This window comes from Zingiber officinale, chromosome 8A (genome assembly GCF_018446385.1).
Source record: "Zingiber officinale cultivar Zhangliang chromosome 8A, Zo_v1.1, whole genome shotgun sequence".
Lineage (NCBI taxonomy): Eukaryota > Viridiplantae > Streptophyta > Magnoliopsida > Zingiberales > Zingiberaceae > Zingiber > Zingiber officinale.
In genome coordinates, this window is record NC_056000.1 from 139,218,650 (window position 1) to 139,233,432 (window position 14,783).

The window sequence follows — 14,783 nt, forward strand, 5'->3', positions numbered from 1 at the left end:
TACTAACATGGGTTGTAGGAATGAAGAAGCCCAAAGGAGGAGAATGTGCATTACATGCTTCACGTGTGGGGAGAAGGGCCACTACCACACAAAATGCCCAAAGAAGAGGGAAATCAAGAAGCTTGCGCATTTAAAGAAATGGGAGAAGAAGAAGAGGAGCTCAAATCAAGGGGGAGCTTCAAGGGTAAGGGAGGTATACCCTAATTTGAAATGCAATTCAAATTTTCATGTTCCCATGCATGCTAGGAGAAATGATTGTGATTATCATTGTATGCCCATGCAAAATTTTAGATTTAAATATCATGATAAGAATAGGGTAAATGTTGATCATAACCATAGGAGACCTATGCATGATAGACCTAGGAAAGTTAAATTCTCATTACCTAAGGAGAAGAAGGTAATAGAGAACCAAGGCATTAATCCCAAGAAGGGGAGACACATGCCTATGAAGGGTAGGTCTAGGAATGTCCAATTTGGACAAATTAACTCTAGGGTTAGAAACTTAGAGAAGGAGAATCAAGCTTTAAGGGGAAAGCTTGATAAGTTGGAACAATTCCTTAAGAGATTCAATGTTGGATCTAAGGAATTAAGGATGATGTTGGGTAGCCAAAGACCCAACAATGATAGATCGGGCTTGGGATACCGATCTAGTCTCTCTAAGGCCAATGAGAGTTCATATGCTAGGGTGGAAAATGATCATGGCAAGGGAGAAGTCTCCAAGGCTAAGGGAAAGTCTTATGCTAGGGTTGCATATGACTATAGCAAGGAGAAATCAATAAATGACAAGGGAAAGCCATTTAATGGTAAGAAGAAATTAACCAAGGACAAGGTGTCCAAGGTTAAGAAAGTTACGTTTGTAGGCCAAGTGTCACCGGGGGTGGACCGATGTGGCCTAGTCATTGTGGATGAGTCACCTAGGGAGGTGACTAAGGTTAAGAGCTCTAGGGGGAGCTCAAAGAATCAATTTGGGACCCATGGACAATGTATCTCAAGGGGGTTTTACTTGGGAGTCTAGAAAAGCCATGGAATGTGCCAAGTGGTTTGGAGACGGACTTGAGTCTCAAACCTAGGGTTTTGACACAATTGGTTTATGTTTCATGCAAGAAATATGACATTGGGGTCACATAGCATGATAATTGGTTTTGGATGTATAGATGCCATATAAACCAATGCTAGGGATGCATTGTGGGTTAATATGGGCAAATACATCAAGAGGAAGCCAAAACTAGGACTTTAGGTCAAGGTTCAATTGAACTTTTTAGCTAGTTTTGTGTTTTATGTTAATCTTGGGATTGGTGATAGATATATTTATATATATATTTTTCCCAAATAGATATTGATATAATAGACCTCTCCACAAAATTTGGGGATTTTTGGAAGTCTATGGAATTTCTGGCGCATTTCTGAAGTTGGCCAGAAAAGGTTGATTTTTTCATGAATAGTGTACCAGTCGACTGGTAACACTGTTCATGAGCACAGAATGTCTCTGTAAGCTCGTTTTCATGGGGGCAGTCGACTGGTACTTCTTGCAGTCGACTGATACCAGTCTGGAAGTGTTTTCAGCACTAGATTTTGACCGGGTCAGTTCATATAGATGTATGAGATCCATGGGGGATACATACATGAGTTTAGGGTCATTTGGATGACAAGTTTTCAATAATTGAGATATTGTTGGAGAACTTTTTGGATGTTAGGCAAAGGGGGAGAAGTAAGGTTTAGTTGGGAAAACCTGAAAGTACCTTTGTGTAGGGGGAGCCTTGGGATAGGTTCTTAAAAAGCCCGTTATAAAAATGCTAGCTCATGGGGAGCATAGGAGTAGGGGGAGCCTTGGGATAGGTTCAAATGCATGATGCATTGTTTCGGCGGTTGCCAAGTGTGTAGCCTTGGCAACGTAAGTCCATTCGACGTTGTAAGTCCAAGTGTGTAGCCTTGGCATCGTAAGTCCATTCGGCAGTGTAAGTCCAAGTGTGTAGCTTTGACAACGTAAGTCCATTCGGCGATGTAAGTCCAAGTGTATAGCCTTGGCAACGTAAGTCCATTTGTTTTAGCATGTTTATTTGCTATATGTTTTTCCTAACTTAAACGTATTGCCAAACACCAAAAAGGGGGAGATTGTTGGAGCAATCCCAATGGTCCGTGGGACCATGTGTTTTGGTGTTTGGGCAAAGGGTTTAAGTTAGGTTCACCCTTGTATTTGATATGTGTATTTGAGTCGTGCAGGTTTGCAGGATACACATGCGACTCAGGTTGATGGCTTCAGGTCCAGTGAAGGATGGAGCATCCGAGGGACCGTGGACAAGACAGCGAGGACAAGGGTCGAGGGAAGCGACTTCGAGGCATACGCGAAGGATGGCATTAGGGACGAGCCGCGGGCTTGAATGCATCCGAGGGACGAGAGCCAAAGGAAGTAGACTTGAAGGCAAGAGGTCAAAGCTGCAAATGAAGTGTCAAATGAGTCGTAAGGGTGAGGGTACGAGTGCATGAGAGATTGTACTCGGAGTAAAATCCTAGTTTTAGGGTTTTACTGTAGTAGTCAACTGCATGTTTTAGCAGTCGATTGGTGCAGTCGACTGGCAGCGAACAGAATGTCTCTGTTCGCTCGGTTAGTGTGGAATCGAGCCGTTGGGATGTAACGGTCGAATTTCCACAGAGGGCAGTCGACTGCATGTTTTAGCAGTCAACTGGTAGGTGGGGTTTTCCAACCCGTAGCCTATATAACCAAGCCTTGGGAGCTTGGTTGAGGTTGACGAAATAGAGGTGGTTAATCTCTATTAGTAGTCTACTTGTGCCCTAGCGTCAAAAGAGTTCTTGTGAGGGTTGTGGTGAGGTTTCTCCACCCACAAGGAGCTACGTGAGCTAGCCGGAGTTTACCGGGGAGTAATCCATTGAAGGATCGGGATCGTCCACCTTACGGACAACTGTGGAGTAGGAGCCCTAATCTCCGAACCACGTTAAACGATCGTGTCAATTGGTTTGCTTGTCTTTCTCATTCTTAGTCTTTAGCTTTCGTATTTGTATTTGGATTCCGCTGTGCTAACAAATACGTAGGAAGCGAGTATTTGAGGGTGCCGTCTATCCAACCCCCCTTCAAGCCGGCCACCGATCCCCAACACTATTGACTGGCGGGCGCCCATGATAAGCTATCTTAGGCAGGGTATTTTACCGGCTGACCCAGAAGAATCACGGCTGGTCAGGAAGCAAGCCCATGCTTATGTCATGGTCGGGGATCAGCTCTATAAGAGGTCCTTCTCTAGACCCTTACTCAAATGCTTGGATATGGAGGAGGCCGCGACCAGGCCCTATGAGAAATACATCTGGGATGCTGCGGCAGTCATGTAGGCGGTCGGTCATTATCTCGCAAAGTCCTCCTGGCCGGGTATTTCTGGCCTACTTTATAGAGGGATGCTCACAAGCTGGTAAATACCTGCCAGTCTTGCCAAAAACATCAAAATTTAACACATCGACCAACGGCTCTGCTGAGAACATCTATAGTCTAGTGTCCTTTTGATCAATGGTGCATGGATATTGTGGGACCATTTCCGATGGCTCCAGGTCAGAGACACTTCTTATTGGTGGCGGTGGATTACTTCTCTAAGTGGGTGGAAGCAGAGGCCCTAGCCAGGATCACAGAAAATGCCATCATCCAATTTCTATGGAAGAACATTCTTTGCAGGTTCGGTATTCCGCATAAACTGGTGTTAGACAACGGAAGACAATTTCAAGGGCAAAAAATCTAGGCCTGGTGCAAGGGATTTGGCATAACGCAATCTTTCACTTCAGTAGCATACCCGCAAAGCAATGGCCAGACCGAGATTGTTAATCGAGAAATAGTACGGGGTCTGAAAGTTAAGTTGGATCATGTGGGAGGTAACTGGGTGGAAGAGTTGTCGAGTATCCTATGGGCTTATCGTACAATACCCGAGTGTAATGCCCGCCCTTCCCCTACTGATAGTAAGGACGGTGCTACGCGAACATACATACATGTATATGCAATCATTGCAGCGGAAGAAAAAAAAATTAAAAAGAACTTTTATCTTTTAACTTAATCATACAACAAACCATGTGAACATGTCAGCATTCATGCATATAAAATTTATTTACTATCTATTACTTGAAACATGATACATGCTTGTTTAACTAGAGCATAAAGCGTACTAAAATAAGAAGGAAACTAAACATGTATATTGTTCTCTAGAGTTTATGATAACTAACAATTCTCTAATTAAACAAGTACTTAACATTTCAAGGTGTCATGGAAACAAGAGCAAGTATAGTTCACCTTAAGTATAAACCATCCAAACAAGTTCAAGTTAATATCATCAAAAGTAGCAAGAAAGAAATAGTTCACATGCAAAAGCTTAAAACATATATATGTCTTGAAACACAAAACATATCTCTTCCACTATGCCACTACCACACACATCCTTTGCCCCTCCTGCTGTTCCCTTTAGTTTAGTCATTTTTTACCCTTTTCTGCAGTACAAGGAAATTTAAAACTATAAGCACATAGGCTTAGTAAGATCCTTTCCTACTCACAAAAACCATAAATCATGAATTAAACATGGAGTAGTGATATATTCATTTAACCCACATCTAGATTTAACATTTCATGCTAGCATAAAGTAGTGTCATACTCATTTGGGCAAATCATAAACATAGCATATGAGAGCATAAACATAAAGTAGTAACATGTTCATCTAGGTATCATAGACATATCTCAAGAGAGCATCCTCCTAAGGCATAATGATCATATAGCATGAAATAAGTATATGCAAGATGTTCCTTTGAAAACATGTATCAAAATCATATAGCATGAAATAAGTGTATGCAAGATGTTCTTTTGAAAACATATATCATATAGCTACTTAAACATAGTTCTCAACATGAGGGCCCGACATTGTACCACATACATGAATTGCGTGCATCTTAAATAAATCCGAGGTAGCTAATCTTGAACCTACTAGGAACTAGGCCCGTGCTTCGACCTAGGGGCAACTTAGGAGTCCATCCCATGGACCATTCTTAGGGTCTGGTACAAGCCATACAAAAGTAAAATAGCATATCATGTTTCTTGTCATATCATGAAGAGTGCTCTTAGTCCCAACTTATAGGGAAGCAACTTTTAGACATTTCATCATACATAAGTCTTGCATAAGCATAACATGGTGACATAAGGTTCACATATCACATAGCATATCATAGAGAGTTATTATCATGCATAGTTGGGGTTTTGAACTTTCTACAAACCCTAATTCCATGTCTTGGCCGAAACCTATGAAGCATGATTCTAGGTTTCTTTTAAGCAACTTTAAGCATGAAACTTTAAACTAATATCACATGATACATGACATAGCAAGTGAGACTTTTAGCAAGCATAAATGAGTTTCTAACCCTAATTTCAAGTCTTGGCCGAAACCTATAGAGCATGAATCTAGGTTTCTTTTAAGCACATTAAGCATGAAACTTTGAACTAATATCACATGGTACATGGAATAGCATAGAAGAAAACATAAGCAAGTCTAATTGAAATTAAACTTCCCTAAGCCCTTTTCATTTCCTTCTTGGCCAAAAATTACAAGGCATGTCCCTAGGTTTTTAAGCAACATAAAAACATGGAGACATCAAACTAACATAACCTAATAGATTACACATCATGAGGAATCATAATCAAGCAGGGTTAAAGTTTTGGATTTCCCTTCAAACCCTAATTCATAATTGGCCGAACCTTACAAGGGCATGTTCCTAGGTTTTTAGGCCACATAAATCGTGAATAGCATATTAATAACATCACATAACATATTAGGTATCATGAGAGAAAGCATAAGCTAGTCTAATTTGAGTTTAAACTTCCCTAAGCCTTTTATTTATTCTTGGCCAAAACTTCAAGGCATGTTTCTAGGTTTTTAAGTTACATAAATCATGAATAACATCTTAATAACATCACATCACATATTAGGTATCATGAGAGAAAACATAAGCTAGAAAAATTTGAGTTTAAACTTTCCTAAGCCTTTTATTTCTTCTTGGCCAAAACTTCAAGGCATGTTTCTAGGGTTTTAAGCTACATAAATCATGAATAACATCTTAATAACATCACATCACATATTAGGTATCATGAGAGAAAATATAAGCTAGACAAATTTGAGTTTAAACTTCCCTAAGCCTTTTATTTCTTCTTGGCCGAAACTTTAAGGCATGTTTCTAGGGTTTTAAGCTACATAAATCATGAATAACATCGTAATAACAGCACATCACATATTAGGTATCATGAGAGAAAAACATAAGCTAGTCTAATTGGAGTTTGAACTTCTCTAGGCCTTTTAATTCTTCTTGGCCGAAACTTCAAGGCATGTTTCTAGGGGTTTAAGCTACATAAATCATGCATTACATCTTAATAACATCACATCACATATTAGGTATCATGAGAGAAAACATAAGCTAGACAAATTTGAGTTTAAACTTATCTAAGCCTTTTATTTCTTCTTGGCCGAAAATTCAAGGCATCTTTCTAGGGTTTTAAGCTACATAAATCATGAATAACATCCTAATAACATCACATCACATATTAGGTATCATGAGAGAAAACATAAGCTAGTCTAATTGGAGTTTGAACTTCTCTAGGTCTTTTAATTCTTCTTGGCCGAAACTTCAAGAGTAGGTTCCTAGGTTTTTGTTAAGCAACATAAAAATCACAACAAAGAAAACTACTTGTACTGCAGTTGAGGGGAATACTTACATCCTCTTGCTTGGTTTACTAAGAAAATACCCTAGGTGAAGAAGAAGAAGAATCTCTTTTCACTTCTAGAACTCCCTTTTCCTACTTTTTCTTGCAAGAAGAAGTGTGTTTTAAGGACCTCTCTTTGTGAAGTTTTCCTAGGAAGAAAACCTTTAGCTTGAATTCGAAAATGGGAGAGGGGAAGCTTGGAGTTTCGGTGAAGGAAGGAGAAGGAGGAAGAAGGAAAAGAATAGCTTTTCTTTCCCTTTCTTCTATTTATTCTCAATGAAAGGGAGAAGGGAAAACACGTTTTCATTCTTCCCTTCATTTATTCTAAATGAAGGGAGAAGGGAAAATGAACTCTTCATGCTAAGTGAAGGGGAGAAAGGAAAGATAAACTTTTCTTTTAAGTGAAGGGAGAAAGGTGTCCCTTCACCATCCCTACCCTTAACTACAATTTCCCTTTCCTTCCTACCAATACTTCCTCCTGAGCTATTGGTTATCCCATACTACTTAAAACTTGCCACTTGTTAAGAGGTTCAAGGTTTAAGCCTTGACCACTCTTCTTTTCTTTCTTTTTTTTTTTTGTCTTTTCTTTTTGGTTCCATTTTCTCTTATTCTTAAAAGAAATTTATATGAAATTGCTAGGCGTTACACCGAGAAAGTACCGGCCTGACACCATTCCATCTGGTTTATGGCAACGAAGCAATTATACCCATAGAAATTGGAGTGCCATCAGTCAGGAGGACATTATACGATGAAGGAAACGCAGAGCGACAGTTGGCTGAACTGGATCTCATTAGCGAAACCCGTGATAGGATGGCAGTTCGGCTGGAGGCCTATCGACAAAGAATAAGACAGAACTATAATAGAAGAGTGATTCCTCGATTCTTTGGGGAAGGAGATCTGGTCTGGAGGAGAGTTAAGCCTGTGAGAGATGTGGTCAAGTTAGCACCGGAGTGGGATGGGCCTTACAAAGTTATCAAGAAATTGTCGTCCAGAGCTTATTATTTGCAGGATAATCACGACAAAAGGTTAGATCGACCCTGGAGTGCTAACTACTTGCGGCCTTACAGAGTTTGAAGAGTCATATAAAGAAGAAGAAGCCGGGCTGACAAATGCTTGACAGATCAGGATTGACAGATCGGGATAATAGGTCGGGGCTAAAAATAGATTAGACAGGGCGGTAAGGGGACATGTCAAAGCGAAAACTGTATATCTTAATATTTCTTTCAACAGACTAAGAAATTTTAGCAAGTAGACCTCAAAGTGCAAAGGGACGTGCATTAAGAAAAGAAATAGAGTTTCATAAGAAGCCTTTAAGTTACATTATGTACAGGCGGTGAATAAGAGTCATTGGAAAGGAGCAAAAATGTCGTCCAGAATCTCCTTAAGGATCCGGTCAATATCTAAAAACTCAGCAGGAGGAGCTGATTTTAAATAGTCCTGTTCGTAAAGTTATTGCAGAGCCCCAGCCACACCATATACAATAGGCGTGGAGAAACGCTGTCCTGCTTGTGTGCAAAATTCTAGGGAACGCAGGTATAGGTCGCAGCTCTGTTTGCAATGATCATTCTCCCCTTCCTTATAAATAGTCAGGGCTATAGATACTCCTTCAGCTGTAGCTCGGGCCTGGGCCAGTTCAGTCCGAGCTGCCAGAAATTCTGCCCCCTAAGACGTTAATTGGGCCACCTGGGATTTTAATTGCTTGGCCTGCTCCTGTGCTAAAGTTTCGGCAGCCCGCAGCTTCTGGGTCAATTGATCAATAACTCACTGATGCTCCAAAGCTTGTTGATCCATGTGTTGCTGGTGCAAGGCATCGACTTGACTTTTTTCTTCTTGAAGAATCTTAAGCTTGTGGTTAGTATGAGCCAAGGATACTTCCAGATGGTTCTTCTTTTTGGTTAGATCCTTTATTTCGGCTCTCAAGGCATGACTAGCCTACTTAGGGTCCTTCAATTGAAGTTCCAATTCTGTTACCCTATCTCGTAGCACCTTCTTTTGATGATGAATAGTATGGAAGGTCTGGTTTATTATTAGGGACTCTGCACAGGCCTGTGACATAAAGGAACATCTGATAAGAATGGGGAGGATAATAGTTGTGGTAAGTAATCATAGAAGCTTACCCTGATATATAGCTCAGAGAATCTATCCATCTGGGCGAGGGGCAGCAAGGATTTCATCTAATGCATACTTTCTTCTCACAAGGTGGCTAAGCGACCTTTCATTGTCAAGGAGCTGGTGGGAACATCCTGCTGTGACTGTAACCCAGCCTCAGAGGGAGTAGTGGTATTATAATAGTGATGAACAGGTGGTGGAGGTTGTGAGGGCCCTGCAGCTGATCCGGAAGGCCCAGCAGCTGACTCAGAAGGAGCTAAAGGGGGCACATGAGAAGGCTCTGGCGGCGAGGTAACTGGTGATGGGCCAGCTTCGCTACTCTTGTGCTGCTGCAAGGTGGAAGGGTGAACTGGTGGAGACTTAACCAGCACCGCGAATGGAGCAGGGGGAGCATCTGCTTGGCTCGGGACAGGAGACGGGGTTGCAATAGGAGGTGAAGGAGAAGTGGTGGTTGCAGTACGAGGCGTCAGAAGAATAGTGGAAGGGCCTGAGTCTGGCACAGGGTCGGGGGCCCTACGACGACGTCTTTGAGCCAAAGGCTGGTCATCCGAATCAGAGTCTTCGGAAGGTAGCCGAACCCTACGTCGAGAAGGAGTGGCCTCACAATTCGAGCTGTCATTTACATAATGTGCCCGACGAGTTGCTTGAGAAGCCTCTCTGAAGGCAGGGTTGGCGTAAGGCACGTTGGCTGATCTTCGACCGGGGCCGCGACCAGGAACATAAGTAGTTGGGGAAGGATGGACTGATTGGAGAGGTGTCAGGGTGAGGGGTCGGGCTGTGGGCGAGGCCCGGGGACGAACAGGGGCGGCAGGTCGAGGTGGACGAGTAGTCCGGGGACGAACAGCAGCGGCATGCCGGGTTGTACGGGCAGTCCTGGGACGAACGGGACGAGCGAAAGAGGCAGTCGGACATTAGATGCGGCTCGGCAAGGAAGACGGGGTTGAGGATTTGTAGGGGAAGCCATACTAACATGGGTCGAAGTCGAGTAAGGAAGCGATCTCCTTTCTAAAATAACTCGACCTCGCCTCATTATCTCCATGTCACTTATAGGAAGAGGTTGAACCTCTGAGGCATGAGTTAAAACCTCAGCTGTAAGAGACCGAGTGTAGGGTCAGCTACAGTAGATAAAATAACATGAAGAAAGTCATAACATAGCCAAAAGGAGAGACTTACCCAAGGAGCAAGGTGTTTCAGAAGTAAGACAGCTTAGATAAAAATAGGATAGCACTTCCTCAGATAATAAACGCGTCAAGTTCAGCTGCCATCCTGCCAGGCGAGAGGAAGCCTCTATATAGGATGTATCCAGATGGAAATCCCCCAGTGGCGGGCTCAGGGGAAGTGAAGATTGCCATTGTAGGGGCCACTCTACCTCATAAGGAAATCGAATGAAGAAGAATTTGCTCCTTCAGTTCGGCTCAGAAGGTTGCAGGGGTGAGAAAAAAGCAGTTCGAAGACGAGGTTGAAATCGGAATATGCCTCCTTCCTGGTACTGAAGGGGGGGGTGAATAGTCTCTTAAAAACTTAAACAAAGATTTCTACAAAGAAACTTGTTAGCACAGCGGAATTAAGTAACTAAAACAAAGGAAACAAGCACACTAACACACGGATTTACGAGGTTCGGGGATAACTTGCCCCTACTCCTCGGCGTGTCCGTAAGGTGGACGACCCCTCGATTTTCGGTAGATCGCACCCCAGAATAATTCCGGCTAAAGATCCTCCTTCTCGGTGGAGTAACCTCTCCACAAAGTCTCAAGAAATATATATGTTAAAGCACAAGACTTACAGAGCTCGGTGGCAAAGAAGAATGAACTAACGCTTACAACCACGCGAGGATCAGTGAAAACAGAGAATCTCACAGACAGCAGTTTCTCACACGAGAGCTCAAGAACTTAGCACACCTTGACGATCAACAGAACTTTTCTTGCTTTTTTCTTGTTTTCTACTCTCGCTGTTTTCTGCTTCTTAAGCCCCTGTTCTCTGCTGTCACGGATCGTGGTAAATTTGCACAAAATCATCGCTGCAGCCAATCCCTTTTCCTCCTTACCTGGTCCTCTGAACTCACACCAATGAAATCACAGTCTTCACTGGTGTCTTCTGAGCTCGAACCAATCACCAGGAGTTAAGCGGATCGCAGCCAGATCTCACCAGTAGCCGTTGATGCTTCAAATACACCATGCGCCGCGAATCACAGCAGAAAGTCCATTTGTCGTATTCCTCTTATGGACTTAATTTGAAATTATGCTTGGAATAGTGCCTATAATCCTGCAAACTCAAAAGCTAACAGCACAGAGGGTTATATCACATGAATCAGACAAATCAGATGCAGTGGAGGAATCGCAGAACATCGAACAAATCAGATTATGTGTGGATCGGTCACGATCGGTCCATGGACCGATCAGGACATATCCGATCGGTCTCTACGACCGATCAGGAGAGACCAGCGAATCGATCGGTCTCCATGACCGATCCTCCCCTCTTCTCTTCGCAATAGCTCCCGATCGGTCTCCATAGATCAGTTTCAGGCTGTATCAGAACTCCGATCGGTCTATAGACCGATCGATTACACTCGCAGTTATCGAGTGTTTCTCGATCGGTCTATAGACCGATCGAGAAACTTCCGGATCGGTCCGACCGATCCATCTTATAGACATCCGGATCGGTCACGACCGATCCAATGTACCAAGGAATGTCCATTTAGGTCCCTTTCGACCTAATCCGAGAATGATCACCGAGCCCCTCCGACTTTGTCCGTCCAGAACGAGCCACGAGCCCTCTTCGACTTGCCAGTCCGAGAACGAGCTACCGAGCCCTCTCTGACCTAGTCCGGAGAACGAGCTACCGAGCCCTCTCCGACTCCGTCAGGTCCAGAGAACGAGCTACCGAGCCCTCTCTGACCTAGTCCGGAGAACGAGCTATCGAGCCCTCTCCGACTTCGCGTGCCAAGTTTCCAACTTGGACTTTTCCCTTCCACACGATCAACCTTGATCAGTAATCAATCCGAGTTCAAATAACATCTGATACAAACTTAAATCAGTGTCAACATCAAAACAACAGCCAGGTCAGACTGTATCAACAATCTCCCCCTTTTTGTTGTTTGACAACACGATTTAAGTTTAGATCAGAAATGTTCTTATTTTCATAATTTTAGGGGAATCAAGATCCTCCCCCTAAGATGAATATACCATGATGTAAGGAAGTCAATAACGAGAATCAGGATCCTCCCCGTTATCTTCTCCCCTAAAATTAAACCTTCATACATCTCTAAACTTAGATATCTCTCCCCCTTTGTCAAACACCGAAAAGGTGCGAATGGGGTGATAAGACTCAAAAGACTCCCCCTTAACCCATACTGTCTTTTCTTAATGCACCTAGAGTTCCCTCGAAGTGTACTATGTGACAGTAAGAAAGAGATAAGATACAATCAAGTCACGGCATAGGAACAACATATTAATATGAACTGAAGCATAAGGAAAAACGAGAAATAGACAAATGAATAGCAAAAATATATGAGTAGCATAAGTATCCAGGTCAGACACAGATATCCAACAAATATCATCCAACACACAGACAGGCAAAATAACACATAGAATGTATCAATCAATTTCCTCAACATGAGGAACATCATCATCATCCGCGGGAGGCTCGTAACCCCGAGGCGGCATGCTGGAGCTCGAAGGTGGATGGCCCGAGAAATGCTGTGGAGGTGGGTAGTTGGCCATCCAGCTCAAAAGCAGCTGCTGCGTCACCAGCTGCTGACTGCGTAGATCATCATAGCGCTGGTCGATCCGAACGCGCAGTCCATGGAGCTCAGCAGCCAGCAGCTCATCGTGCTGATCAAAGCAGCTCTCTAGCTCAGCGATCTGCCAGCGCAGATCAGGATTGGCCTCATCAGCAGCAGGAGGAGGAACAGCAACCTGTCGAGGAAGTGCCCGTGGTAACTCTCCTAGACCTCTCCCATCCTTCCACCGAACAGCCCCATTCTGTCCCAAGATACCGGACTTGGAAAATGCCCGTTTCCCAAGTCGGCAATCTTGTCTGACCATTTTCACTATCCTACCCTTAGACACATCTATCTGAAGGGTCTCGAGCCAATCTGTAATTATATGCCCATAAGGCATATAAATGGTGGAGCTGCTAGGCTGAGAATAGGAGATGATCGAAGAATAGATGCTGGACATAATATCAAAGTCGAGACGCCGACGCAGACTATAAAGCATCAGGCAGTGGTGTGGTCGGATCTCTGCTAAAGGTTTGGACGTGATTGGAAGGAGACAGTTTGTGACTATCTTAAAAAGAATATAGTCAGGGGCAGATAGTCGTAGAGCGGCAAAGGTGGGAAAATCAACATCCAACTCATCCAGTCCACCTGGTCTAGGATGACCGAAGAAGTACTCATAGATGGAATCAGGTGATACATCAAGTGGAGGAGGTAATGATTCTAGTAAATCAGGAAAAATGGGAAAAGGATCTCTTGAACAAACTCGGCAACCTAGATACCTAAAGAATTCTACTACAGAGAAATCAACAGTGTTCTTAGCGACTCTGGTTCTATAAATACCATCGCTGCTTTGATGAAGATTGTTGTAGAATTCAGATACTAGGTCATAGTTGATGTCCCTTTCTAAGTAGACTAACGAGTCAAGATTGTAATATGCTAGTGTTTCGGATACAGAGGGACAAAACTCATCCATGTACTTTCGATCCACAGATCGACATGGGAGTAGTTTGAATGTCCTCTGTTGAAATGCTTGTTCAAACTGTCGGTTCGGGAATCTTGAAGAAGAGGAAGGTTGAGGTCGGGAGGATGCCTGGGACTTGGACTTCTCGGCAGAAGACTTAGAAGTACCCTCACCGGCAGATTTCTTCCTAAATAGGTCAAAAATAGGACATGGTTGAGGCAAATGGGAGACCACGGGAGCCACAAAGAAGAGAACCGAGACAACACACAGAAAAACACTGTGAAAAGAAACTAACATGTCAGAAATGAACAGATTTAGGGGAGAAAGGAAGTTACCTGGGCGCCATTTGAGGTTTTCGGAGAAGATAGAGAGAAGAGTCGAGACTGAGGAGTGGTTCAGCTAGGGTTTTTGGTGTGAAATGAGAGAACGAAGGATTGGGTGAAGTTAAAAGGGTGATCAGATCATAAGATCGGACTACCGCCGATCAGAAACTCGACCGATCGTGAACGCCCCGATCGGTCGGAGGTTCGATCGGTCGCGAGACCGATCGAGGAGCTTCTGATCGGTCCTGGACCGATCGTAGGTGGATCGAGAGCCTCCCGATCGGTCGTGGAGACCGATCAGGAGCCTCTGATCGTCCCGGACCGATCCTGATCGGTCCGCAGCCTCCCCGATCGGCCGTGGAGACCGATCGAGTTCCGATCGGCCCCGGACCGATCGTAAGTCGACCAAGAATCGATAATACGCGTTAAACCACCGATCGGTCCGCAGACCGATCGACAGGGAACTCTCGATCGGTCGTAGAGACCGATCAGATATCATCCTGATCGGTCCCTGGACCGATCAGTGTCTGATAATCAGTGACTTCAGTCTCTGAAATTTGTATCGACAACTTTGAAACTTTATTCAACAACTTCCAAGTTCAGAACCTAGGATCTGAAGAGCCCACAGATTATATTCAGTGATACCAATGAATATTTCCTAATGATGAGCTCCAATGATTTGGAATTATTTAGGGCTCGAAGTTTCAGACACTTCATAACAAATGTGTTGAATCTCAAGGTTTCAAAACCAGAGAAGTTTGTTTTGTTTGTTTGCTGAAACTATGATCTATAGTGAACCAAGGTAATAAATCTGACTCAGGCTATCGGTTCAAAATATATCCTTGCTATGAATAGTTACAAGTTTGTCAAAATATGTCAAGGTTTCTTCACCAACTTGTCCTATTTTCAATCAAAATCAGGAAGATATCAATCAAGGGTATCAATCAA

The 14,783-nt window shown here is 43.4% G+C and overlaps 1 protein-coding gene across 1 annotated transcript; it reads right to left on the reverse strand.

Annotated features, from left to right (window-relative positions):
- Positions 1-8,916: 8,916 nt before the first annotated feature.
- LOC122011345 (proline-rich receptor-like protein kinase PERK2) lies at positions 8,917-10,185 on the reverse strand. Its single transcript, XM_042567728.1, has 2 exons — positions 10,079-10,185; positions 8,917-9,706 (listed from the first exon to the last, which is right to left on the reverse strand). Exons 1-2 carry the CDS (start codon positions 10,183-10,185, stop codon positions 8,917-8,919), a joined length of 897 nt encoding a protein of 298 aa, XP_042423662.1.
- Positions 10,186-14,783: the final 4,598 nt, after the last annotated feature.

Bases quoted from the DNA above. Each gene is read 5' to 3' on its own strand.
- LOC122011345 (XM_042567728.1), bottom strand. From the start codon at position 10,185: ATGGCAATCTTCACTTCCCCTGAGCCCGCCACTGGGGGATTTCCATCT. The intron at 9,707-10,078 runs GTTTATTATCTG...CGTTCGTCCCAG, and splicing joins ATGGCAGCTGAACTTGACGC to GACTGCCCGTACAACCCGGC.